Source organism: Lampetra fluviatilis, chromosome 4, assembly GCF_964198595.1.
Source record: "Lampetra fluviatilis chromosome 4, kcLamFluv1.1, whole genome shotgun sequence".
Classification (NCBI taxonomy): domain Eukaryota; kingdom Metazoa; phylum Chordata; class Hyperoartia; order Petromyzontiformes; family Petromyzontidae; genus Lampetra; species Lampetra fluviatilis.
The window spans coordinates 7,422,167-7,448,430 of NC_136278.1; the positions used below are offsets into that span (position 1 = coordinate 7,422,167).

The window sequence follows — 26,264 nt, forward strand, 5'->3', positions numbered from 1 at the left end:
CCATCCCAGATGCAAATGAAGTGACATCGTGTACGAGCTATACATGCCACTGCTTCCCCATGCAAATGCATTATCACATGCAATAGGAGGCAGGCATTACTAGCATTTTGTGCTTGTGTTTTGACGACATCTGCAATGAACACCATTCTTATGCGACTTACACAGCAAAAAAGAAACAAATATTTTATCAAATTTTAAGGTTTAATTTCGTAGCCATGTTATGTATTAAATTATTAAACAGGTATTTTAAGGAGGTGGCCAGGTGACTCAGAAGTAAGTGCGCTGAGAAACCTGGGTTTGAATCCAGGCAGCAGACTGTAATTAAGAAAATATTTTCAAATTTAGTGAGTTGATGGTCTCAGGCTCCTCACCAATGACTGCACCAAAAAAGTAATTGGTTCTATACTTAACGTGGGCTAACTTCCATCCCCTGCCAATAATACAAGAACACGTCCTTTAATTCTAGATTTGAAGTTTTCGTGACTGCAAGGGTCCATACTCTTTGGTTTTTTCGGTAAAGTCGCGTAGGTAAAAGATAAAATAAAAGTAAATTAAATGACGACGTTTCGGAGGCAACACAAGCTTCTATCTTCAGGTGGCACCATCACAGCAAAACACTTGATGCAGTAATTTTGCTGTGACGGTGCCACCTGAAGATGGAAGCTTGTGTTGCCTCCGAAACGTCGTGATTTAATTTACTTTTTTTTTTACCTACGTGACTTTACCGAAAAAAACCAAAGAGTAAGAACACGTCCGTTTGACTGCCGTGTGACAAACATCACCCTCGGTGGCAGAGCGTATGAGAGAGTGCTGCTTGCTACTGTGTGGGCAAAGAGGGCACTGGAAAGGGGACCGCGTGTGATGGCGCCTTCTGTGGTCCGCCCTGTTACACGAGGAGGCTTGCCGCTCTGCGTGAGATTCAGATGGATTCTTCGTCTTGTGACGTAGCACAATTGGGGGAGAAGAGGTCAACAAAATTCTCTCTGCTCCTGACCATTGGTTCATTAAAAAATAATGGGTTGCTCTGGCCATCAGCCTGGTTCTTCCATTACAGCTACCGTTTATTGTGATAACGGACAGTTTACTATGATAACGGGAAATGCCTCTATTGTTTGATAACAGCAAACGGTTCTGCTTAGTTTGGGGCCGATTTGTTTTTCCATCTCTAACCTCCCCCTCCGCTTTGCCCGTCACCCTGGCAGTGGACGACGCCATCCTGCAGGGAGTCAAGGAGGTCTTCGGCATGGAGGGCAACAAGAAGAATTTGGTCGACCCCTTCCTGGAGGTCACATTCGCTGGGAAAAAGGTAACCGTTGATTACTCGTGAAACGCCGCCGCTAGTTTTTCTAAATGCCTTCCTTGAGCGTCATAATCGAGGGAATGTTTTTGCTTCACAAGATCCATCAAGATCCATCAAGATCCATCAAGATCCATCAAGAATCCATCAAGAGCACATTGTGGCAGTGGGAAGTGTCTCATTCTCACTTGCTGCCACCCCCAGTCTGGGACTGCCTTCCTCCCAGCCATCTGTGCTGTCGACTCCCTTGCTCCCCTCTTCTAGTTTAGGCGTCAAGACATTCCGTTCTTTTCCACCCCTCCGGCTATGACTGACCGCCCGCACTATGCAATACCAATTTGCCCACTGTTTTGAGACAGTTGTCTTGCGATGCTGTGTAAATCCAAACTTTTTTTTTACCGTCGTGTATATGATGATGAGATGTTCACCGGCTCTATGCCGCATTTTTCATTCTGCCCGTCTCCCAAAATAACAGGAATGCACGCGGATCATCCAGAAGAATGCAAACCCAGAGTGGAATGAGGCTTTGAATCTGCCCGTCAGGGTGAGATTGAACTTTAATGTACAATATGTTCTGTTTTATTTCGATTTAAAGCTTTCGTGACTGCAGGGATTCATCTTCTCGGTTCTTTCGGTAGAGTCACGTAGAAGGGAAGTAATAAAATAATAAAAATAAAACATAATAAAATAATTCTCACGACGTTTCGGCCACAACGCTGTGGACAGTTGCTTGCGTTGTGGCCGAAACGTCGTGAAAATTATTTTATTATGTTTTATTTTTATTATTTTATTATTTCCCTTCTACGTGACTTTACCGAAAGAACCAAAAAGATGTTCTGTTTTATTCTGAAGCCCGCTTCGCTTAAGATAAAATCTCACAGCTTTGAGTAAGGGGAGCCTTGGAAAATAGTGTCGTCTTGAAATACCTATTTGTGTATTTATTAAACAACAGCAATTTAGAAAATGAGCATCAAAGTATTATTTTGGTACAAGGTAATTGTGCGTACTGTTTTAAAAGGATAACATGTATAATGGACAGACAAGAATGTCCGTTTTGAATACATAATGAATGGATAGGAAGTCAATTTAGCCAACTAAATAAAAATGTTTTCATCAGCCTATGGCCTTCCAAACAAATGTATTCCTGCAGCATTTATTTAAGCTGGCAAATCATTCCGGGTCTTTGTCGTTTTAACCTTCAGTGTCTCATCAGCAGTCCGTTCAATTCAAAACAACTTCTGCTACGTTTCCGATGTTATAGCAAAGATAATTTCACAAACTGCAGGGTACATTCATCACAGGAATAGAAAACTAGAAAAACGATTGACATTATTATACAGGAATTGTTTAGCCAGGAAAACGTGGAGTGCCCAGACTCTCTTTTACAAGAGGATCCTGCCTTGGGATGTTTGACCACTTCCTTTATTGAGTGTCTGGCTTTGTGTGGGAGGAAACATGTGTGTATCTGGAGAATCCACTACAAATGAGGGGATATAATGAAAAAATAACGTGTAATATTTTCATTTTCCATGATCCTAGCATTACAGCACGCAAAGAGTTTAAATATTATTTCTTTTTGAAGGTTTTGTTTTTATTGTCTGTCATTTAATTTACAAATACCGTACTTGTAACAAATGAATGAAAATCTTTAGTTTAGAGTTTAGACTTGTTGGGCTTGGATGTTTGCACGCAAAAAAATCAAGTAATGTAAAAATGTATAATATTGATTCTTTATCTGCAGTTTCCTTCCATGTGTGAAAGAATGAAGTTAACTCTACTTGACTGGCAAGTTCTAACTTTTCACATGCATATTAATTGCCTTGTAAATTGCAACAACTGGTTAAACGCTTCACTTTTTGTTTTTATATTGCACCGGTAATGATGCGGTGTAGTTTATTTTTATGTTATCATTGTCTCTTTATAATTGTTGGGTGTTAAAAATATAATACACACATTTAGTTTCTGGTTGATTTACACCTTCCACTCTTTTGTACAGCATCTTGAGATTTTGTAGAATTTATACTCTTTAAGTCCTCAATGTTGTATAATTTTGTCTTTTTTACACGCTTTTATTTAACTCACTCCATCTGTTGTCGTATCTTCAAATCTTGTAACTCTATTTCAACCGTCTTCCCAATGTCGTATCGACTGCAAACTTTGAATAGGTATGTCATACTGATGACAATACTATATTCTATCATTAAACATAAAAAAACATTTTTGAAACAGTCTTTTTTACGGCTCTAATTGTCGACGCTCAACTCATGTTGGCTGTAAATCACCACGGTCCCTTACGTCACGGCAAGCCTCGGGGAGCCACGCCCAGGGGCGGGGGATGTGGAAGGAGGGGAGGGGCGATGGGGGAAGGGGGCAGGTGGAGCGGCAGCTCGGACAATACATTTCATTAAAGCGTATATTTAAACAAAGTATTTTTAAATATTTTATTTAACACGAGGTCAGGGAATCTAAGCCCCGTGACCACATGAGGCCCATCACTGATAACAGCCCCGCAAATTATATACTTTATCGATCCCACTCATTGTGTACGAGGCAGTGGTGATAATTTGAACTGCGCAACGCTGTTTCTACTTTCAACACACCCGTTCACCGCTGTCACTGCATGCCTCTTTCTTCCGCTCGGTGGACACGCACACCTTGCGGTCTATTTTGCGTGATAATCGGACGATGCCAAGTGTGCACGGTTAATGTGTGGGCCCGTAAAAGGTACTCGAAAGCCATATTTGGTCTTCCAGTAAGGAAAACGTTCCTCGTCCCATCCCGGTTTTAGATGTAATTTACCGGGATTGTTTTTCGTATATAAAATGTCTTTTTTTATAGGGATCGTTTGAGTCACAACGACACCATCGGAACCGCTTTCCTCTCCATGTCCAAGATCTCTTTCGCAGGCGGCACTTTGGAAGGTACAGATTTACAGCGCCAATTCCTCTTATCGTTCGCTCACTGGAGAATTGAAATGCATGCATGTTTTTAATTCATGTTATTTTCAGCTGCGGGTGTATACTGGGTCATGGCATTTGAGCACAAGTTCACTCGGTTTCCAATAATCAGGAGAAGAAATGGCTGCTTAATCGGACTAAGCAATGTTTGCGCAAGTTTATTAAGAAAATGTTCAGCAGGATAGTAACTTAACATTTCCACAATATGTAAGCTCGTGATCACTTGGCTTATGATGCACTGTGATGATCAGAATCGTATTAACGTATTCATCTTAGCATAGCATCCAAATTATAACTGCAATTTGATGGCCTCCGTCACGTAACTTAGTTCAACTTTAAACATATTCACTTCATCCTCAATGCGTTTTGTTTAGAAGAAAACAAATTGAAGCATGCTAAACATCTATTTATCAGGTACTTTTTTTAGTTTGGAATGATGCGTACGTCTGATCTGTCCCATCAATTGTTTCTAAACTTTCAGATAAACTACAGCTGTTTTTGACTAAAAATGAATGAATTGGAAACCTGGTAATTTGCTGGACTCGTTCAGAAACGAGAGTATTTCTGCACGCGTTAAATTAATTCTTCCTCAGTTTCTGTAAAGATGTCCAGGTTTTTCGCTCTCGTGGAATATTGCATGCCTCTACACGACCCCGTGCGCTCGCTGTGAAACGTTTGCGTAAGAGTAAAATGAATGTACGGTCAGTAACATTTATTTTATCACCATTTGTGTGTACATTTCTTGTGCAACCCAGATGACGCTTCCATTTCCCAGGGGGCTTCCTGCTGTAGTGGTAATTGTTGGCGATGTATTTGGAGCAACGGTGGTGAAATCACCCCCCTCCCAACTCTTATTAAAATGGTGCATTCCTCACTTTGTGTGTGGCTATAGGAGACTGAATTGTAACAGTGGAATTCACCATTTATGATAAAGGGGTTGGGGGAGGGTGGGTGATCCTCTGCTGCTCGTTCGATACATCACCGACAGCTTTGCTGTGTGGCTTTGCCTATCTTAATCGTTTGTGCATGAAGCAAACTATTAATTTGCTCAACCAAGGCAAGCTGGGCGACGCTGGCCTTTCGTGTAACGAGCGAGGATGTTTCAATGACTGCAAAGACATTGCATTAATCGCGTCCGTTCGCAGTCATTCGGTCTATTCACTGCCGGATTCGGGCCTCCTCCCCATGCCACCCGTGCCGTGGTGGTTACTTGACCGCACTTGACACCGCTTAATACGACCGGTTGGCGAAACTGGGGGAGCGTTCGGCGTGGGTGCACATCCCGTGCAAAACAGTGAGATTTGCTCCACTGCCTCCTTGCTGCCCACCACGATTTCGCCATCAGTCGGTTTTGCAATGTTCCCATCATAACAGGACGAACAAGTAGGCATAGAACCAACTTTGGGGAGGGAAGTGCGTGCGAGTGGTGGGAAACTGGGTGTACAGGTGTCTGGATTGCCGTTCAAGATGTAACAAATAATGTTGGTAATGCTGCTGAAGTGGCAGTGGTGCACAGCCACAAATAACAAACAAAAAATCAACGCATTTGTCAATAACACTGGCCTTAAAGGGACAAATATATAACGATGAAAAAGAGCCACTGACTGCAGTGTTGCCTGTCGCATATTTTCCCTTCAAGTCGGTGTTATTTGCGAACGTGAAATTTTTCGGAATGTTTATGGATCATTGGATTTGCAAATAATCTGTACACAAAGCTAATCTACCCTTCACCACTCTCTCCTCCCCTTTGTGGGTCATTGTGCCTACTGAAGTTCATCGTGGACTGATGGCAGCAATGTTCTCGCTGTAGCCGAAAGCAGCATCACGCTTGTTATACGCGAGGCTCAGGCGTTCGTGTTCCCCAGCCAGCTGACATCTATGCAGACACTTCATCTGTCCCATTCTGAGCAATGTGCAATTGCACAAGTGCATTTATCTGCAGAGAATAAATCTCCAAAGTGTCAATACTACACGGAGAGCATGTGCACAGTATATAATGTATATAATGTTTGAAAATTAAACGCTAATGTGCATTTTGTCAATCGATATGTGGCCTCAACATTGATTTGACTTTATAATTATTCATTGAATACCATGATGTACTCATTATGGGTTTTAAAACATTCGTTAAGTAATTTTACTAACGTGTTCCCATTTCTACAAACTCAATGACCACTTCCTTGTAGGTCATTGCAGTTTGAATTTTTTCAATATACAGCAGATGCTTACAGAAGACCTTGACATCATCATCATCATTGGCCAACGTGCTGCGATGACAGCGATTTAAACTGTGCAATCGATCACAAATTAATCCCCTCGTTTAGCAGATCCTCGGTGAATCGAGGGCTTGGAATTGAACCGGAGAAGTGTCGCTGAAGTTATACTTTGTTGCATACACACACACGTGTGTATCCCTGTGTGATGTCACAATGCATAGCATGCTTTTAACTAATCGTCTTATGATTATATTTGCAAGCAGAATAGCGCCGATTCCTACAGCATCTTAGAGCCACGCTTTCAAACTCGAGACTCGTTTTCCATCGCGTTGCGTTGTAACTATCAGTGGATGTTTTCCAAATGACACCGACCACGGTAATCAGTATTTGTTAAATACAACTCGGTGCATTGCTACTTTTATTTCAATAAGAGGACACCGATCCGTCCTGTTTTAAAATTGGTTGAATATGTATGCAGCAGATACATCTATGAAACAATTTCATATATTGAGTGTAAGAATCTAGATTTTCAGTTCGCCTCTGTGTCGCTTGCAATGGACTCATCTGACTCTCTGCCATTCGCCAGAGGCACTGCCGGTCAATGCGTGTTCTCATCTTATCACTAAAATAGCTGCTCTAGTGGAATTGTCGTGACCCTGAACGGCGGATGGTTCATTCAGTCGGCAGTGGTTGACAACAATTTTTTTTTATTTTTTGGGAAGTCAACTGTGGTTTCTTATAAACTGCCCCCCCCCCAACCATAATAATGTGGAATTTCCACTTGCTGGCTCAGGGCTCGTAAGCATATGAGTGCTGCTGGAAGCTCATGAGTGCAAAAATCCATACCACCTTCCTAATCCCGTGTGTGCATTTGATATTAACGTGTGTGTGCATGTGTGTTCACGTAATCAACACTGACCGTCTGTGTTTAGCCGACAGTATGGTCAACTCTCGATTATTTGGGTTGTGGATTAACCACGCTGGTGCAAATTTTTAACAAAAAACATGTTTTCTCTTGCATGAAGAGTTTACGAATTAGCCGCTCCTCACTAGTGGTAGGTCACTAATCCAATTTACTTAAAGAAATATGTAATACAAACTGAACATTCTATATAGCCTAGTGTTAAATTAATATTTAAATTCGTTTTTAATTCCTGTTTTAGTTTTATCCAGGCTGGGCCCCCACACATCACCAATGGCTGAGAGTTGACTGTACAGGCATCTTTATAGACGTAGTTCGTTTAATACAGGGGCTTTCAAATGTCTAACACGGTCATTATTTTATCCTTTCCATCGGTTTAAACAGTGATGAAACGTGCTCCAATTACCATCCTTGACTTCACTTTTCTAAATGCTGTAAAGCCCCTGGATTAATGGACTAACCGGATTGAAATATTTGTGGAAATGTTTGAATGCTCTTGGTTGACAATGAAACCTGTGTTAAAGGTCACATTCCGCATCGCCGCCCCCACCACTGTTTTTTTAGCGTCTTCAGCAAAGAAATGAGCTGCGTGTGGAAGGGAACAAGCTCACAAAGTTCAGAATCTCCAGCACTGACATGAGCTGATAGATAATTTCGCGCAGGCTATTTGCCGTACTGCCTCCTACAGGCAGCTCGAAGTGAGTCCTGTTAAAGTGCGGACTCTTTCAGCCTAGACGCGAGCTTTCTCTCTCTCTCTCGCTGCGTAAGAGGCAATCCCGCGGAGCACTCCGGCGTGACGCTGTGAGGAGGGTGGGAGGGTGAGCACGATTGGATTTAGCTTGAAGGCCTTTTACTTTTTTACAGGGGCCACTCATTTCCTGTGCGCTGGGCCCCCCCCCCCACTTCTCATTTTGCGTGCACATTGTTGGTACGCATTCAGGTAATTACGAGGAGGAGGAAGGGGAGTAAGGAGAAGACTGGGGTAGGGGCGCGGGAATTTGTGGGTTAGAATTGATTTGTTTTACTTTTACAACGTTGATCAACGGTGACGTGCAAAAGCGATCTGCGTGGCAAGTCTCGCTACGTGGAGTTTGTCTGCAAAGTTGAGACTTTAGTTGAAGTGAATGGCACGTTTGTGGTTAAATATGCATTTGATTCCATATGTATTTTTCTTTGCTCCTTTGGTAAAGGAATATACATACGGTGAATGGGGATGTGCCTTTACCTGTTACAATATAAATCTACGTAATGCATTCGTGTATTAAGCACTCGCCTTTGGCAATCCGCATATATGCCTTGTATCGTTACCATACAGTGCACGAGGTTGCGTTTCACAACTCAATTTGGCATTCCGAAACGCGTGCGCAATCAAGGACATGCTGGGCTGGGCTCGGCACAGGCACACACGCCCTCCCACAGGAATGCTCACCGAGTCCCATCTGAGTGGGTGCAGTAGCAGCAGCAACTTCCGTCTCTGTACCAACCCGGGCAGGCCCAACAAACCATTCCCCCCTCCCCTCCCCGTGTGACCAAACGTATTGCACCGTGGCCAAATTTCACACAGGTTTTGTTGTGCCACAGCAGTTTTAAAAGCGGTGGGCTGTTGCTGATGTTTTTTACATTTCAAATTGATTGCAGTGACTGCTGATAATGATGACGACGGTGATGATGATGATGACGATGATTCAGAGGTTTGACGAATTGCCGCGATGCTGGTGAACCGCGCGCGGTGTTCGAACGCTCCCACGTCGACGCTTGACCGCTGTGCCCCGGTCGCCGTCGTTCTTTTTGCCCCCAGTGGACGACACCACTGGGTTCTTGCCCACGTTCGGTCCGTGCTACGTCAACTTGTACGGCAGCCTCCGCGAGTTCAGCAGCTTCGCCGACAAATACGAAGACCTCAACCTCGGCAAGGTAACTTCATCGTCGATGCGCAGCCGCTCGCTCGCTCGCTCGCTTGTCGGCTGCAGCCACGACAGATCCAGCTGCCGGACGAAGGCGTACATCCACCAAGCCCATCGCCACATCTCGCGGTCCTAACGGTGTAATGGTCCACCGAGCACATGAACCAATTTCGTCGCTCCATCTTCCTGGTGTTTGAGCCCCTTGGGTGTTTTCCCTTCCCCTAGCCGCCGGCGATGAGAAATGTGTGGAGTTAGGCCTCAAATGCGGATATCGAGACCTATTCAGAAAATAGTTCGGGAGCATTTTTTTTGGTGCCGTTCTCTCGCACCAGATGATGCACCGCGTCCTGTTCAGTTTTCAAAGAGGGGGGGGGACATCTTCCTCTGGCTGTTGTTGGCCTTGCCTCTTCCAGCTGGGGGAGGGTTCTTGGATGTGGTGTTTGGCATGTGCGCGCTGCTGAAGAAAGGCACGCACGCACACACGCCATGCCATTGACAGCAGAAAGTCAAAACACGTGACTGTGTCTTGTTTCCAGGATAATACGTTGAATATGAATATGCACGTGTGCGAGCTATGGCGAGCGGTGGGTGCAGTGGTTGGCACACTGCGCTTTCTTATCTTTATATACATTTATAGAGTGCCATCGCTCAAGGCGCTTTACATAGTTTTTACAAGTGATAACAAAAAGAGTGAATTGGAATGGCAAGGGGGCATGCAAGGGCCGAGGAATGAGTGACTAAGAGAGGGCACATGGAGTCACGAAGAGCCAGAAGGAGTGGAGCGAGGGAAGAGGAAGAGGGAAGGAATGGGCAATGGAGAAGTGAGGCTTTAAGAGAGGAACGAAAGGAAGTTGAGGAGAGAGACAATGCTAAGTGTACAGGGGAAGTTGATTCCAGTTGAGAAGGGTGCAAGAAGGGAGAAAGGAAACTGTTCCTAGTTAGAATCCTGTTCATGGCTAACTTGAATGGCGAATATTTGAACTGTCAATGGATTTCCTCCCACCATCTGGGTGAATCAGCCTTAAATTAGTAACTGGTACAACATCAGTTTAACACATAGGCTTTCGCGACCAATATCATCCATAATAGAGGTTTTTTGGTTAGATCGCGTAATTGAAAGCCCCAAGCCGCTTTCCTGGCACAACATGTAACCATCAGAAATGGGGGGAGTCAAAATCAGCCAGGCGTGGTGTTTGCCACACCACACCCTCGTGCGCTGTGCGGTCATCAATAGGTGCTTGCTTAACAGCACTTGCCCCAACAGATTGTGTAGGCTTTGTGTGGGGCTATCTTTGTCCTTTTGTGTTAGTGTGATTCTGAAATGTGAGTTTCATTTCAAAAGAGCGCCGGTATTTATAAGGCACTCTTCACCGACGACGCTAATAAATAAACCCAACCGCACTCGCCTCCGCCCCCGCCCCCCGTACGCAATGTGCAAATGCCAAATTTTGCACACATACTAAACCACGTGTGGATCCTGGGTTGCTGCCTGGGCCAATGGGCCCTGGGTTGGTGGTTATCTCATCAGGCAGCATGGTGTCCCTGTGCAAGTGGAGTGTGGGGTGTGGGGCAGGAAAGCGGCTTGGGGCCTTTTTTTGTATCCTCAGCTGCTGCCCCCCTCCCGGACGCATGGCACTCCTTTGATTCGTTGATAACAAATTGAACTTAGCAACCATTGCTTGTGCGCACCCCCCCACCCACCCCCCCCTTATCGTCAGCCATCCGTGCTGTCAATGCCTTGTCCCAAATGTCAAGTCCAGGCTCTGACCACCTTCCCTTTTTCCCATCTGCCTTGGACTGATTGCCCGCCGCCCCACGCACCCCCCCCCCTCTATAAGATCCACGAGCACGGCTGTGTTGGGGAAGTCGGCAGTGGTTGTCCCGTGGATATTCGCGCGCCCGCCACAGGAATGTGGAATTTCCGCCACTGGCTCGGGGCTTGTAAACGGGAGATGAGCGATCGCCGCCTCGGCGCTCACTTGAGCAGGAAATCGCTGACATTTGGCGATCAAATAAATGCTGACGTCTTCCCGCGTACGGTTTATCGCGATGTGGCTAAGTGGTTGGCGGTGCAGCAAAATCCTTGCCGTGCTTCTGTGCTCTCGCGTCCACGCTGGCCGCTTGTCACCAACCCACACCCATGGGCGTGGTGAAGTGTGGTTATATATTCCCCACGACCAAGTGTAGTGGATCTCAAAAGGGCTGTATATGCACACAATTAAAAATCGTGTTGCGTAATCGTATTAGGTTAGATGAGCCGTGGCGTCTGTAGCTGACGTTGCCGCTGCAGCACTGCTCGCTAGAGACTACACAGCTGTCTTCAGTAAAACAAAGTCTTTGTAATTATGGCGTTGAGAAGAGAGGTGTATATCAGGAGCTGGGTGGCTCAGGAGGTTATTCTCATGTCAGAGTCGGTTGTTTGAAGGTGCGGTAGGGGGGTTGCGGCTCCGGGGATGGTTCAGGTGTCACTCGCCACTGATCTTAGCCGTGTCTGGGGATGAAAATTGAGCCACTGCATCCATTTCTGTACACAAAGTATAATTTATGGTGTCCGATGGAACGCCTAATGATGCATTGGCAACCAAATGGGGGACAGCGGCTGAGAAGCACATCCAACGTGGAGATGGAGCGATGGAGCTGGCTCTTGCGCAGCTATTAGACTATGAATTGACGCATCGCAGGGACGTGAGGGATGTCATCGCCCTACAAAGTCCGTCGTTCGGTCGTGTTTAGATCGTGGCAGAAGATCATTGTAACTATTTCCTGTTTGTTTACTCCTACTTCCATATAAAACTAGCCTGCAATGCTGATTTGTGTCGCTCCAGAGAGGCTGAATGAGACGGCCTCTTGACAAAACTCCGCCGTTTGTGCCCCATCACGATTCGGTGTCTTTTCGCCGCTAGCCTCCTGACAGAGGAACAAGCTGCCACTGTGCCAAATTATCGGCCTCGCACTCTATTTTTCCTTCTTCCTTTTAAAACACTAATTTATTTTCCCTCGCTTACCCAAACTCTCTTTCCCCCCCCCTCTCTTTTCCCCCATCACTAACTTCATCTCTCTTTCCAACTCTGCTGCCCATTGACCAAACTCACTCGTTATCATCAACCACGCTCGCTCGTTATCATCAACCACGCTCGCTCGTTATCATCAACTACGCTCGCTCGTTATCATCAACCACGCTCGCTCGTTACCATCAACCACGCTCGCTCGTTACCATCAACCACGCTCGCTCGTTATCATCAACCACGCTCGCTCGTTACCATCAACCACGCTCGCTCGTTATCATCAACCACGCTCGCTCGTTACCATCAACCACGCTCGCTCGTTACCATCAACCACGCTCGCTCGTTACCATCAACCACGCTCGCTCGTTACCATCAACCACGCTCGCTCGTTACCATCAACCACGCTCGCTCGTTACCATCAACCACGCTCGCTCGTTACCATCAACCACGCTCGCTCGTTACCATCAACCACGCTCGCTCGTTACCATCAACAACGCTCGCTCGTTATCATCAACCACGCTCGCTCGTTATCATCAACCACGCTCGCTCGTTATCATCAACCACGCTCGCTCGTTATCATCAACCACGCTCGCTCGTTATCATCAACCACGCTCGCTCGTTATCATCAACCACGCTCGCTCGTTATCATCAACCACGCTCGCTCGTTACCATCAACCACGCTCGCTCGTTACCATCAACCACGCTCGCTCGTTACCATCAACCACGCTCGCTCGTTACCATCAACCACGCTCGCTCGTTACCATCAACCACGCTCGCTCGTTACCATCAACCACGCTCGCTCGTTACCATCAACCACGCTCGCTCGTTATCATCAACCACGCTCGCTCGTTACCATCAACCACGCTCGCTCGTTACCATCAACCACGCTCGCTCGTTATCATCAACCACGCTCGCTCGTTATCATCAACCACGCTCGCTCGTTATCATCAACCACGCTCGCTCGTTATCATCAACCACAGGCTGTGCTTTCATCGTATTGTCATTGTTTACGTACTGCCAAGCTGCTCGTCAACTCACCTCATCGCACTTTTCCGCTGCACAAATATTACATTCTTTGTCCGGCCGTCTTGGTTAAGGCGCTGTGTACATTTTAAAATAAGACGAGATTATAAGAATCGTTGCCCGCGGAGATGTCGCTGATGGCTTTTGTTGGCTTGCGTGGCACCGCACGCTCTCTCTCGGCCAGGGTGAGGGAATGTCGTACCGAGGCCGCGTTCTCCTCGAGCTCATCACCCATCTGGACGCCAAGGTCGACCTCAAGGTGGAGCCCATCTCCAACGACGACCTGCTCCGGGCTGAGGTGCCGCCTTCACCACTGTTGCTCTACGACGTCTCTGATCCCCCCCCCCCGCGCTCGCGCACCGCGCACCCTCGTGGGCAACAATACACCGGCGTCACTTTGAATTGCTGTCTTGAAGATTGCGTGAATGAGGGGCTGACCAGAGGTGGGAAGAGTTGAGGGGGGGGGAGAGCAAAAGGGTTACATTTCCCTCGAGTTCGTGCAATAGCCAGTTTTTTTTAATCGCCAATGAATAAGGGAGCTGCCCCCACGTGGCTTTTTGTCCTGATTACTGAGGTCCGGTGCATCCAGGAACCTCTGGGCAGCCCTGCGCGTTCATGATGTGCTGCTGTCTCGCCGAATGGATCGTACGAGTGAGTGTGCTAATGTCTATCTTGTTGATTGTGTGAGTGATGTGTTGCTGGTGGCTTCTTGTCTCGTCTTAACAGATGGTGTGTGGGTCACGTCCGATGTATGCCGTTCTAATATCTCGTCTAACGGATCCCAGTGTCCGTCTCGCTGTCGAATGGATCGTGCGAGTCACGTCCTGGTTGTCCTCCTTTGTCTTGTTGTCTCCTTCCTTCCCCCACCCCTCGCCGGCTCGTCGTACAGAAGTACATGCGGCGCCGCAAGTTCAACCTGTACGCGGCGTTCTACACAGCCAGCATGATGCAGCCGGTGGACGACGCGGTGCAGTTTGAGGTCAGCATCGGCAACTACGGCAACAAGTTCGACAGCACGTGCATGCCGCTCGCCTCCACCACGCAGTACAGCCGAAGCGTCTTCGACGGCAAGTCGTCTTCCTTCTTTCCTTCCTGCATCCAGCCCTGAAAGAGCCGCTTACTTCTCTATAATGGCTGCTTTGTGGCATTACTTATTAAGGACGGTCTCGTTACTCGCATGCATTGCAGCTCTTGAAATATAGATTTACATGTTTTTTTACCGAATTCGTAAAAAAAATGGCTCTTATTTTGGTTGTCGACCCCTGCTCATGGGGAGTAGTTTGACCATACTTCACTACGCTGGTCCACGAAGGTTGTTGAAGAGCACCCCCGGAACTTGGTTCCGATATCACTCGCCGCTGACGGTAGCCATGACCGGGGAATCGAAATTGTGTTGGCGGGTTTATAGCGCGCGGTGCACTACCCCGCAGAGTAGCTGTTGGAGTAGCCTCCTCTAATCACGGCACTCCCCCCTGCAGGCTGCCAGTACTACTTCCTGCCGTGGGCGAACACCAAGCCCGTGGTGACGCTCACCTCCTACTGGGAGGACATCAACCACCGACTGCAGGCACTCAACATCCTCCTCTACACCTACGAGCGCCTGGTGAGGACCGTCCCCATCATTGGAACCTCATTTGCCAGTAAAAATATGATAATTGTTTTTTTACCCTTCTATCTGGCAACAAAACTGACACCTTTTTTTACAAGGAGTCATGTTTGCATAGACCATAATACCTGCAGTCATAATGCAAACAAAAACCATAACTCTGATAATGTGCACTGTCCTTGAAGTTGATTGGTCCACACCCGAGACAGCTTTCCTTAGAGCCTAGTCTCACATGGGTTGGACCAGATGACGCCAAAAGGCACACAACTCAAAGACAATGCACCATCTCAGGTTATGGTTTTTGTTTGCATTAGGACTACGTAATGTGGTCTATGCAAACATGACTCCTTGTAAAAAGGTGTCAGTTTTGTTGCCAGATAGAAGGGTCAAAAACCAATGACCGTCCCCATTTTTATTTTTTTATCGACGCCAACGTCTGTGTTCGCGTATGCAGCGGCCTTTTGTCAATCCACTGCTGGATGAGAGCCCCCCTCGCCGCATCGTGTGTGTCGTGCGAGATATTTGACCAGACGGTCATGATTTGGTCGGGGAACGTGAGTGAAGGTAGGGAGGGGAGTATAGATGTAGCAAACAACAGCGGGGTTTGCTGCCCTCTGTAGACACTTGTGCAGCAGCCAGATACACCGGCTTTTATTAATGGGGGTTGCCTAGCCAAGCACTAGCTAGGTTCAGCCCTGCTTACCTTCTGAGATCTGATGATCAGGGGGTTATCATCGCACTCCTGTAGAGAAGAAAAAAAAAATCTCTCCAATATCCGCAACATAATGCAATCCTGGAGTAACCAGCGGGCGCCACAGTTGCGAGATGTTAACTACCTCGGCCGGTATGCAGGAGGTCGTGGGTTCCATCCCGACCCCGCACCTTCTATTAGCACAGTTGGCTACGTACGGTGAGAAAGAAGTTCAACATACATGCTGTGTCACCTTTTGCCGAGAGGGACAGCTGCCACGGGTGGTGGGGAGGGGGGGGGTGCTGTTTGATATGTTTGAGATGAGCTGCGATGCCCCGGCGTACAGGGGGCGGCTGTCTCAAAAGCAAAGCGTTGTAACGGCTTTGCTTTGAATGTGCCGTGCATTTGCAGGATCTCATGTACGGCAAACTGAAAATGGCTCTGGATGCCAAGCTGCCACAACAGCAGCTGGCGTCGGTGTGGCTCAGTCTCATCGACCAGGTGCTGGAAGACTGCAGGTACGGTCGATTTTAAGAGATTCTGCGAACGTTAATTTCAGACCACTCTCTTGTCTTCACGACGGAACGTTTGTTCGTGCCCGGGTAGCACGGCGTGTGATGCCAGCCCCGTTTGAAAACCATACAATGAATTGGTGCGTTCTAGATTTGAAGCTTTCGTGACTGCAAGGATTCATACTCTTAGGTTTTTTCGGTAAAGTCACGTGGTGCGTGCCATTTTATGGAGGGATCTGTCCGGAATGGGTGTGCGCAGAGACCAGGTGCAGAGATGCCCATGAGCCCTCAAATTAAATTAACAGCGAATCTCAACTGGCTTCCCACTTGTTGTCGTTAATGGGAATCAGGTTATTATTTTCAGCTTACAACTATTGTTAGTCGCACAATGGCATGCGTGTTTATTTGCTCGCAATCGGTCTTGTCTGTCGTGTTGTTCATTCTAGATTTGAAGCTTTCGTGACTGCAAGGATTCATATTCTTAGGTTTTTTCGGTAAAGTCACGTAGGTAAAAAATTTAAATTAATTTGAAAAATTTACCTACATGACTTTACCGAAAAAGCCTTTAACGACGAGCGATTTGGCGTGTTAATTGTTCTTTATGCTCCAATCTGCTTTGCCACTACCACCACCACTACGACCACCACTATGACTACCACTGCTACCATGTCGTGTCTGTCATGTTCGTGCATTGCCTTGAACAACGGGTGAATTGGCATTAATTGTTGTTTACACTCCAACCCACTTTGCCACCACCACCACCGCTACCTCCACCGCCACAGCATCCCGATGCCGCCGTTGGACGGCTGCGCCAACGTGACCCCCCTGGACGTGCAGAGGCGCAAGCTGCGCATGCTGCACCTGAACCAGATCGTGGAGGGGGCCCGGCGCCTGCGCAACGAGGCGACCGAGGTGGACAAGACGATTCCCGAGATCGAGGATTGGCTCGACATCCTCCGCACCGTGGCCGAGGAGGTACGCGACCGCCGCTCTCTCCGTTCGGTTTCTGCGCATGGATTGCAGCCTGCTGTGCTTTGAGAGCATCCGAGCCGTGGTGGCTCGCTGGTGTTGTGTGACATGTGCGAGGATTGATTTACCCATGGGTTTTTGGAATTTTATTAAATTATCTTTCCTCCTCCCCACCCCGGCCCCCACAATATTATTGAAAATGTGCCGTGACTCGCGTCATGAGATGAGGTGCCCATTCGGAACTCGCAGAGCAGTGCAAGCCACCCCCCCCCCCCCCCCCCCCTGTGTGTTGGTGAGCGGCCCTGTGGAAGTTGATGTCATAGAACTGCCTCTGAGATCCTCCCTGATCCACACAGGAGCCAGGATCACTTTCCCCCTGCGCCCTTCTGCAGGGAAATGTTTTGTCGCGTTGCATTAAAACTGGGATTTGATTTAACGATCAAATTAAGTGCAAAGCAAAATTTTAACTCTCATTTTGTTTTGTCAAATTATTTCATTGAATTACAAGTGGAGTAAATCGTCACACGGCCCACTGTGTTTATATTCCCGGTAGAAGTTCACAGAGCGGCGATGTTTCTTGCAAGCGATGGCACTTGACGCAGCTTCGGTAAAGACATTTAATTTCGCCCCGTGCCACTTGAAGCTCCATGGAGCTCACGCTAATACTGTCTCCTCCCGCCAGCAGTGACTTGAGCAAGCAATTTGCAGGGATTGCACCTTTTGTGTGTTTATTTGTTTTGTTACCGCAAAACGTGAGTCCCTGCGTACCATGGCAAAAAGTTCCGGTAACGGGGCACAACAAAAAAAATTCACGGTCATCCATTCCGGTGCGACGGAACCGCACGATGACGATAGCTTGTGTTGTGATGGAAACGTCGTTTTTTGTCGTTGTTTTTTTTGTTATTTTCTTTTAATTTATCTACGCGACTTTACCGAAAGACCCAAAGAATATGAACTCCTGCAGTCACGATAGCTTTAAGTCAAGAAAGAACGAGCATGCTAAGGAAAAGTTAGGGAGGATGGGGGGGTGGTCTTAACTTCGGTTTATCGCAGACTCCATGCATGATCTCTCTCTCTCTCACCGTGCGCTGTGTAACCGCTTTCTCCCTGCTTGGCCCACAGCCTCAGAACAGCCTCCCGGACGTGGTGGTGTGGATGGTGTGCGGGGAGAAGCGCGTGGCCTACGCTCGCATCCCCGCCCACGAGGTTCTCTACTCCAGCAAGGGCATGAAGACGTGCGGGAAGTACTGTGGCAGGACCCGCACCATCTTCCTCAAGGTGTGTGTGTGTGCCCACTCTTCCCGCCCACTGCGGCCCATCGGTTCGGTTCAGCGCAGTTTGCATATGTTCTGTGCACCCGGAGGATATCGACCCATTGAACATGTATGGATGTATGCCAGAGGTCGCAAACGGGTTTTGATTCCTTACCCGTACCCGTACCCGGCCGCACCAGGGTACCCGTACCCGGCCGCACCAGGGTACCCGTACCCGGCCGGGTATGGGTACCCGTTCCCTACCCGTACCCTACCCGAAATGAGTGACAAATGGTTACTCACCAGTGACTCAAACGGTTACTCACCAGTGACTCATGGCCTACCCGTACCCGTACCCGGCCGCACCAGGGTTGCAAACGGCTACCCGTACCCGTACCCGGCCGGGTACGGGTAGCCGGGTATCGGGTAGGGTACAGGTATCGGGTACCCGGTTGCGACCTCTGATGTATGCATGTTGAACTTCTTTTGCACCGTATGTAGCCAAACGTGCTAATCGTAAGTGCGGGGAAAGACAGCGCAGTAAACACACAAATCAGTTCTGAAGAAATTCGTTATTAGTCTAGATTTAAATGTGAGCGTAGCTTCAGTGGCTTCCCGATATCGGAAGGGGGAAGGGCGTTCCAGATGGCCGCGGAAGCACACCCTGAAAGTGCGCAATGCGGTAAGCACACAATGCGGTAAACGTCTTGTAAACATCTTGCCACCATGCGCTGGATTAGACGAGTGGTGACAGGTGGCAAGCTGTGGGTGTTGCCACGTGTGTGTGTGTATTCAACAACATTCACACGAGGGCAAAATGTTAGTTTATCACGTAGGCTTTCACGACCAATATTATTAATAATTTAGGTTTTTTTGGTATTAGATTACGTGAATATAAATGCGGCGTTAACCCACCAATATAACCCTTACTAATTGGCTGTGTCGGGTGGTGGGTGTGTTCACGACACATTTATGTTTACGCACTCTCAACCCAAAAGCCCTTATGGGTAAAGTGTTGTACATCTAACAGTTGGCAGTAAAAAGGTAAAGGTGCAGCCCTGCTATAGCTTGCCCACGCCATCGCTCGCAGACCTCCACTTAGAGGGAGCTCTCAAGAGCCCCTCTGGAGGGGATGTTGGCCTACTCTTCCACACTGAGCAAACGTCTGTGAAGATGGCGAGGGAGCACCCATGCTTTTACCCCCACCAAACATCCTTCCGACCCAACTGCGGGTGTGCCCGTTCATTATTATTTCGCCTGAATTTTTTTTTTTCCGAGGGGTGGACCCCCCCCCACCCCCGGGGGCATGGGGAGGAAACCGAAAAATAAAAACTATTGAAAATGAAATTCCATTACTACAGCAGCAGCTTGACAACTTTTAGAAGCAGCCATTCAGACGGTGTCGATCGTCGAATACAAATGCGCGATGGGTAACATTGTGCGCCTCCTCATGGCCCAAGCGAATGGGTTACGTGATGGTAAGGCACGCGGTAATAATTTTTACCCACCTTGTTCATCCATTTCCGGACGAAGTCCTGTTATTGTCGCCCGCGTTTCTGCCATGGTCTCAATTTGCCGCTCGCAATGCGCAATGTGCGTTTAAAACTCTGCGCAGTACCCGGAGGACAAGACGACGAACAACAAGATACCGGTGCAGCTCCGCATCCGCATGTGGCTTGGCATGGCAGCCGACGAGAAGAAACTGAACGAATCCTCCGAGGGCAAACTCACAGTGTTCGCCGAGACGGTAAGAGAGAACGTGGCCCCCTTGAATTCACATCTCTAGCGGTGAGAGAGTTACGATCCCGTGAATTCACTCTAAAGCACAAATAGCCGTCTGCTCATAACACACCCACCTTAAATATTGCCAAACGCCACCTTTCACGATTCAAAGCTGAACAGGAAATCAGTCATTTCCAGCCTGCATCTTGCTTACTCTGTGCAAACGTATGCAGCCATTTTGTCAAACGATATTTATTTTAATCTAGATTTGAAGTTCCCACTTCAGCAAAAACATGTCTTGCCTGTGGTTTTCCCACCTGATGATGATTGCTTGTCTTGCAATATAAACGTCGTGATTACATTTATTTTATTTTATACCTACGTGACTTTACCGAAAGAACCGAAGAGAGTACGATATTTATTTTTTTAAGTTCCCAAGTGGGACGGGCTCAGTTGGTGTTCCTCCCTTGACTTTCCGGTCTCACGGCTTCGCCCTGCTTCGTGCGACGTTGTGCAACGCCAAACCACCACTCGGCTATTTGTCCGCGCTGTGACAAGAATGGGCGCTTGATGTAATTTCACTGACGGTTTTCGTTTGTGCCTGCGCCCCATGACTGCAGGGCAGAGCTAAATTTACGCGACCTACCGCCTGCTTGCCTTGCCCTGTGTGCCGCACTGTAAATCGCAAGTGTGGGGCCAAGGCATGTTGGTTAATTTATTCATTGGCCGCAAGACAAAGTGAAACTCGCAGTTGTAAGGGTTGAACATACATTTAAATGTTAAAGTAATTGAATATTGAATTGTGAACAAGAGCCCGCTTTTCGTGCAACTGCTGGATGTGCGATTGCCTCCCCCCATCACCCCATGCCTTTGTGGGCCATGAGGAATATCTTGACCATACTTCACCACGCTGGTTGGTGCGGGTTGGTGAGGAAAGTACAGAACGACAAATAGTTATTTCTGCAATACCCGCTGCTGTCCACTGCTTATTTTATGCTTGTCTTTTACGCTCAGGTACGAGGTGAAATTGTTACGTTGTTCAGCTGAGAGACTGTTGCGGCTTTGGGGGAGGCTTTCATCCAGCAGTGGAATGATCATGGCCGACGATGATGACGAAGACGATGATGAACTTTTCCCAAAAACGTAACCAACCACCTGAATGAGCGCCGTGTGGGTGTGAATGTGTTCAGTACGAGAACCAGTGCAAGCTGTTTGGCAACTGGGGCACGAAAGGCCTGACGCGCCACAAGTGGACGGACGTCACCGGGAAAATCAAACTGAAGAAAGAGACCTTCCTGCCTCCTGTCGGCTGGAAATGGGATGGCGACTGGTACATTGATCCAGAGCGCAGGTGAGGTGTCGTCCTGTCCCGAGTGGCGGTGGCATGGGTTTCTGTTTATGTACCTGCACGTCGCTCTCTCACTCTGCCGCTTTCACGATGCGTTGCATCTGTGCCGTGTCACAATTCAACGAAATATCATTTGGAAACCTCGCAGGGGCTGCGATTGCAACCCCCTGCGTATTTGAGAAGAGCCGTGTGAGAGATGCTTCCATTACTTCTGAAAAACCCTTCAAGTAGCCTTTTTAGTTCTTTTGGCACTGCTTTTCACGTGACTGTCAAAGCAATGTTTTTCAAATTCTTGGTGCTAGATTGTATCAAAATTAAGTGAGAACCAACATGTGAATGTGTTGGGAGGGGTGCGGGTGGGGTGTTTGGTGAATTTTATTGGTGAACAGGCTGAGACCATTAACTTGCTGCAGTTAAGAACCCAGTTTTTTTTATTATGTTTTATTAATTCAACAAGAGCCCTGGACAACGCGAGCAATAAACAAGGGAAGGCGGCAGGCACAGAAATTCCGCTGGCGGAAGCCGGAACACAGAGCCCATGAGTTGGAGGGAAAGGGGGAAATCAATGGGCTCGCTGTGTCACACTTACACAGGGACTGCGAGCGGGAACGAGAAGCCAGTTTTACTACACGGTCACCTGCTCGGATTCGAACCCATGATCTCCAGTCGTGCCGGCTCATCTTTTTGACCTCTGAGCCACCATGCCCACCTCCCTGCTTTATTATTATTATTCGTCATTTGTATGCGACGGAGGTGCTACGTGTGTGGGCTGACGTCCACTCACACATAACATTGACAAACTTATTTTTCTTGCATATCTTGCACTCTTACTGAATGAGAGTCGCGTGTAAAAGGATTTGCTTTCTGAACTAATATAGTACATGTTTAAAATTTGACAGTATAATAATAATGTGAAGATTGAATCGCAAACGGGCACCAGTCTTCTGAACTTTAGTGAGTTGATGATCTCAGCCCAGTGACCGATGACACCAACATTTTTTTGTTTTACAACAAATTTAGTTAATTCACAGCCTAGGGAATTACAAATATATATTTCACTGTGCAACAAACATTGCCTTCTCTAGCAGGGTGGGTGGGAAAGTGCTGCTCCCTACTTGTGTTGACAAAAGGTTACTTGGAAGTAGCTCTGTAACATCCACTTTTGTGGGCCGTTCTGACACCGAGAGAGTTGTTGCCGCTCTGCGGGGAAAAGCGCGACCATTTTTAATTGCGAGATTTCCAGGAGTGTCTTTAAAACCTAAAGCATAGAATCAGACCTGGGATAAATTACAATTGTGGTCATTTAATTTGTAAACAATTGTACTTGTCATTTCAGCTGACAATTGTTGCTTGTAGTAGCAGTGATATTTGACCCCAGGTCTGCGTAGTGTGTGTTGCTCGTGCATTGCTTACGTACCACTCTGTGTGCGTGTGCGTGTGCGTGCGTGCGCGTGTGTGTGTGTGTGCGTGTGTCCCGCACAGTTTGCTGATGGATGCGGATGCTGGACACTCCATTTTCGCTGATGAAGTCTTTGAGAACGAGAATCGGATTCCTGGAAGAGATTGGCAGCTTGCCTCTGACCCCTACACAGATGTGGTACGTGTCCTTTGGTACTAGAATTGACTACGTGTGTTTGTGACTCTTTCTTATTTTCTTGAAAATTTAAAAACAAACTTCACGTGGGCCAGTGTTTTTTGGGCGGAAGTCCCTCTTCAGAGAAGGACTGCACCTTACAACGTGGTACTTTGAGAATCCTGGAATATTTGAACGCAGCTTATGTTACCAGATTGAAATTGACAATGAGCAGTTTTCTACGCTTGCCAAACATGCGTACGCTACTGCAGTGGCGTATTTGTTTGTGCATTGATCTATGAACCAGGATAACCTGAGTTCGATTCCTGGTCGTGGCAAACATCAGTGACCGACGTGGTCAAGTAAAGTCAAACAACCCCCCCCCCCAACCTGCACGGCATGGGGAATCCCTCATCCAGCAGTGGATTGACAAAACTATGTGTACCTGTACATGGTGTATTTTGATAATTGTAAACCGGTGGGGTTTTTTTCCAGAAAGTTGGAAAAAAATGGTAAAAAAAAAAAATTAAGTTCATCTTAAAATTGGCGCCATTTGTTTGGAAGGAAGAGGCTGAATAGCCGTAACTTCCACTGTGATCGTCTGGTTTTTCCCGTCTTGGTCTTGTGATTCGTTGCGCAGAACGGAGAAAAGACCCTGCCGAAGACTGAGCTGGAGGTCCCAGCTGGGTGGATCTTGATGGAGGACTGGAATGTGGATCAGAATCGAGCCGTGGATGAAGACGGTTTGAACAAATCCTGCTCTTGTTCATCTTCACTTTTATTGGACCATTTACTGTAGTATTGGCTGGCAATATTCCTGTATTATCAGTGGACGGAGTGTCGCTGTCTTGCCAATTATTGCGTAAATTTTATAGCACCATTTTCAGAGGATAATGAATGAATGTTAAATTGGTAAGTGGAACCGACAAGTGTGGTTATCCACATTATGGATTTTAACAACTAATTAAAGTACCATTTGAGTAAATTCATTGAACGTGGTGAATTCAAATTCCAGTCAGTAGGGGCTCGTCTGCGCCTGAACCGTGAGCTCTGTTGCAGGCTGGGAGTACGGGCCCGTCCCCTAGCTGAACCATGAGCTCTGTTGCAGGCTGAGAGTACGGGCTCGTCCCCTAGCCTGAACCGTGCGCTCTGTTGCAGGCTGGGAGTACGGGCTCGTCTTCGCCTGAACCGTGAGCTCTGTTGCAGGCTGGGAGTACGGGCTCGTCCCCGCCTGAACCGTGAGCTCTGTTGCAGGCTGGGAGTACGGGCTCGTCCTCTAGCCTGAACCATGAGCTCTGTTGCAGGCTGGGAGTACGGGCTCGTCCTCTAGCCTGAACCATGAGCTCTGTTGCAGGCTGGGAGTAGGGGCTCGTCCTCTAGCCTGAACCATGAGCTCTGTTGCAGGCTGGGAGTAGGGGCTCGTCCTCTAGCCTGAACCATGAGCTCTGTTGCAGGCTGGGAGTACGGGCTCGTCCCCTAGCCTGAACCGTGAGCTCTGTTGCAGGCTGGGAGTACGGGCTCGTCCTCTAGCCTGAACCATGAGCTCTGTTGCAGGCTGGGAGTACGGGCTCGTCCCCTAGCCTGAACCTTGAGCTCTGTTGCAGGCTGGGAGTACGGGCCCGTCACCTCGCCTGAACCGTGGGCTCTGTTGCAGGCTGGGAGTATGGGCTCGTCCCGTAGCCTGAACCGTGGGCTCTGTTGCAGGCTGGGAGTATGGGCTCGTCCCCTAGCCTGAACCGTGAGCTCTGTTGCAGGCTGGGAGTACGGGCTCGTCCTCTAGCCTGAACCATGAGCTCTGTTGCAGGCTGGGAGTACGGGCTCGTCCCCTAGCCTGAACCTTGAGCTCTGTTGCAGGCTGGGAGTACGGGCCCGTCACCTCGCCTGAACCGTGGGCTCTGTTGCAGGCTGGGAGTATGGGCTCGTCCCGTAGCCTGAACCGTGGGCTCTGTTGCAGGCTGGGAGTATGGGCTCGTCCCGTAGCCTGAACCGTGGGCTCTGTTGCAGGCTGGGAGTACGGGCTCGTCCTAGCCTGAACCGTGCGCTCTGTTGCAGGCTGGGAGTTGGGCTCGTTGTCGTCTGAACCGTGCGCTCTGTTGCAGGCTGGGAGTTGGGCTCGTTGTCGTCTGAACCGTGCGCTCTGTTGCAGGCTGGGAGTTGGGCTCGTTGTCGCCTGAACCGTGCACTCTGTTGCAGGCTGGGAGTACGGGCTCGTCCTCCCTCCGGAGACTCGGCCCAAGCAGTGGGTGTCGGCGGAGAAGATGTACCACGTGTACCGGCGGCGGCGCTGGTTGCGCAGACGTCGGCGCGACCCCAAGCAGATGGACATCGCCAGAGAGGTATCAACTTGCCGCGCCATTCCACCACTAGGTATTCGCTCGCTCTCGTAGAGAGCGCGAGGGAGGACGACCGGGGTGCGAGGAGGAACCACGGACGAGCGGGGGGGGAATGCAGCCGCACGATGAGCCGGCGCCACCAACAATTTGCGCAAACTCTCCGGTCCTCTCTATGTTGAGGCGTTATTGTCCAATTAATGAAGTGTTTTGCACATGGGAGTAATCCGCCGAGCACCCGGTGGAAACCCACACGTGCTGGGGGGGAGAAACGCACTTTCCCATGCAAACGTAACGGGTGGAGTTCACGTCTTTCTTGCTGTACTTCCTTCTCCTGGCGAGTCGGTGTTCGGGCTCCTTCTTGACGCCCATGGGAAAGGAGTTTCGCTACATTTGTACGATCCGACAACCCTCGCCTCCCTCCACGGTGTATGATTACAGGCCATGTGTCGCAAAGCCACCACCGTGCATTGAACCAAGTGGTGGTGGTGGTGGTGGGGGTGGGGAGCGGTGGCTAGTGGTTGGCACGCTGCTCTACGAGCCCAGCTACCGGAGTTTGATACCCGCTCACTGCTACCACCAACACCAGTGACGATTATCGGAACCAGTCCTGGGCCTCCCCTTGATTGACATGGCCTCCAATGAGTACCTGGTGCGGTGTGTAAAGATCGCCACTGGGGATACAAGGGTGTGGTGCTGTCCATGCACTCCCTCGTCTATCATGTTGACCATCGTAGGTGCGCCTCGCTAACAGCACTTGCCCCAACAGTCTGTAAAGCTTATACAGGGGATCTTTGTCTTTGGAGGCTCTAGAGAGGCAACTGAAATTGCCTGAGGTCCCCTGCTTACTTCGACGCTGTACGGTTGACGTGGCATTTGGAAACGCGCCTTCCCGCTTAGCAATTGAGCGTGTCTGCTGTGTTGGGAACGGTTGAG

General features: G+C 48.4%; 1 protein-coding gene across 2 annotated transcripts in view; it reads left to right on the forward strand.

Annotated features, from left to right (window-relative positions):
• Positions 1-26,264, forward strand: part of LOC144931532 (myoferlin-like) — an 87,645-nt gene that overhangs the window by 31,156 nt on the left and 30,225 nt on the right. For both annotated transcript variants that reach the window (XM_078855483.1, XM_078855484.1), the window contains exons 13-28: positions 1,203-1,306; positions 1,773-1,841; positions 3,039-3,082; positions 4,136-4,218; positions 9,191-9,306; positions 13,509-13,622; positions 14,214-14,391; positions 14,803-14,927; positions 16,033-16,139; positions 16,916-17,108; positions 18,225-18,380; positions 19,971-20,102; positions 21,268-21,428; positions 22,908-23,022; positions 23,639-23,741; positions 25,192-25,334. In XM_078855483.1, the coding sequence (XP_078711609.1) occupies positions 1,203-1,306; positions 1,773-1,841; positions 3,039-3,082; positions 4,136-4,218; positions 9,191-9,306; positions 13,509-13,622; positions 14,214-14,391; positions 14,803-14,927; positions 16,033-16,139; positions 16,916-17,108; positions 18,225-18,380; positions 19,971-20,102; positions 21,268-21,428; positions 22,908-23,022; positions 23,639-23,741; positions 25,192-25,334 (1,943 nt within the window). The remainder of the gene's footprint in view (positions 1-1,202; positions 1,307-1,772; positions 1,842-3,038; positions 3,083-4,135; positions 4,219-9,190; positions 9,307-13,508; positions 13,623-14,213; positions 14,392-14,802; positions 14,928-16,032; positions 16,140-16,915; positions 17,109-18,224; positions 18,381-19,970; positions 20,103-21,267; positions 21,429-22,907; positions 23,023-23,638; positions 23,742-25,191; positions 25,335-26,264) is intronic.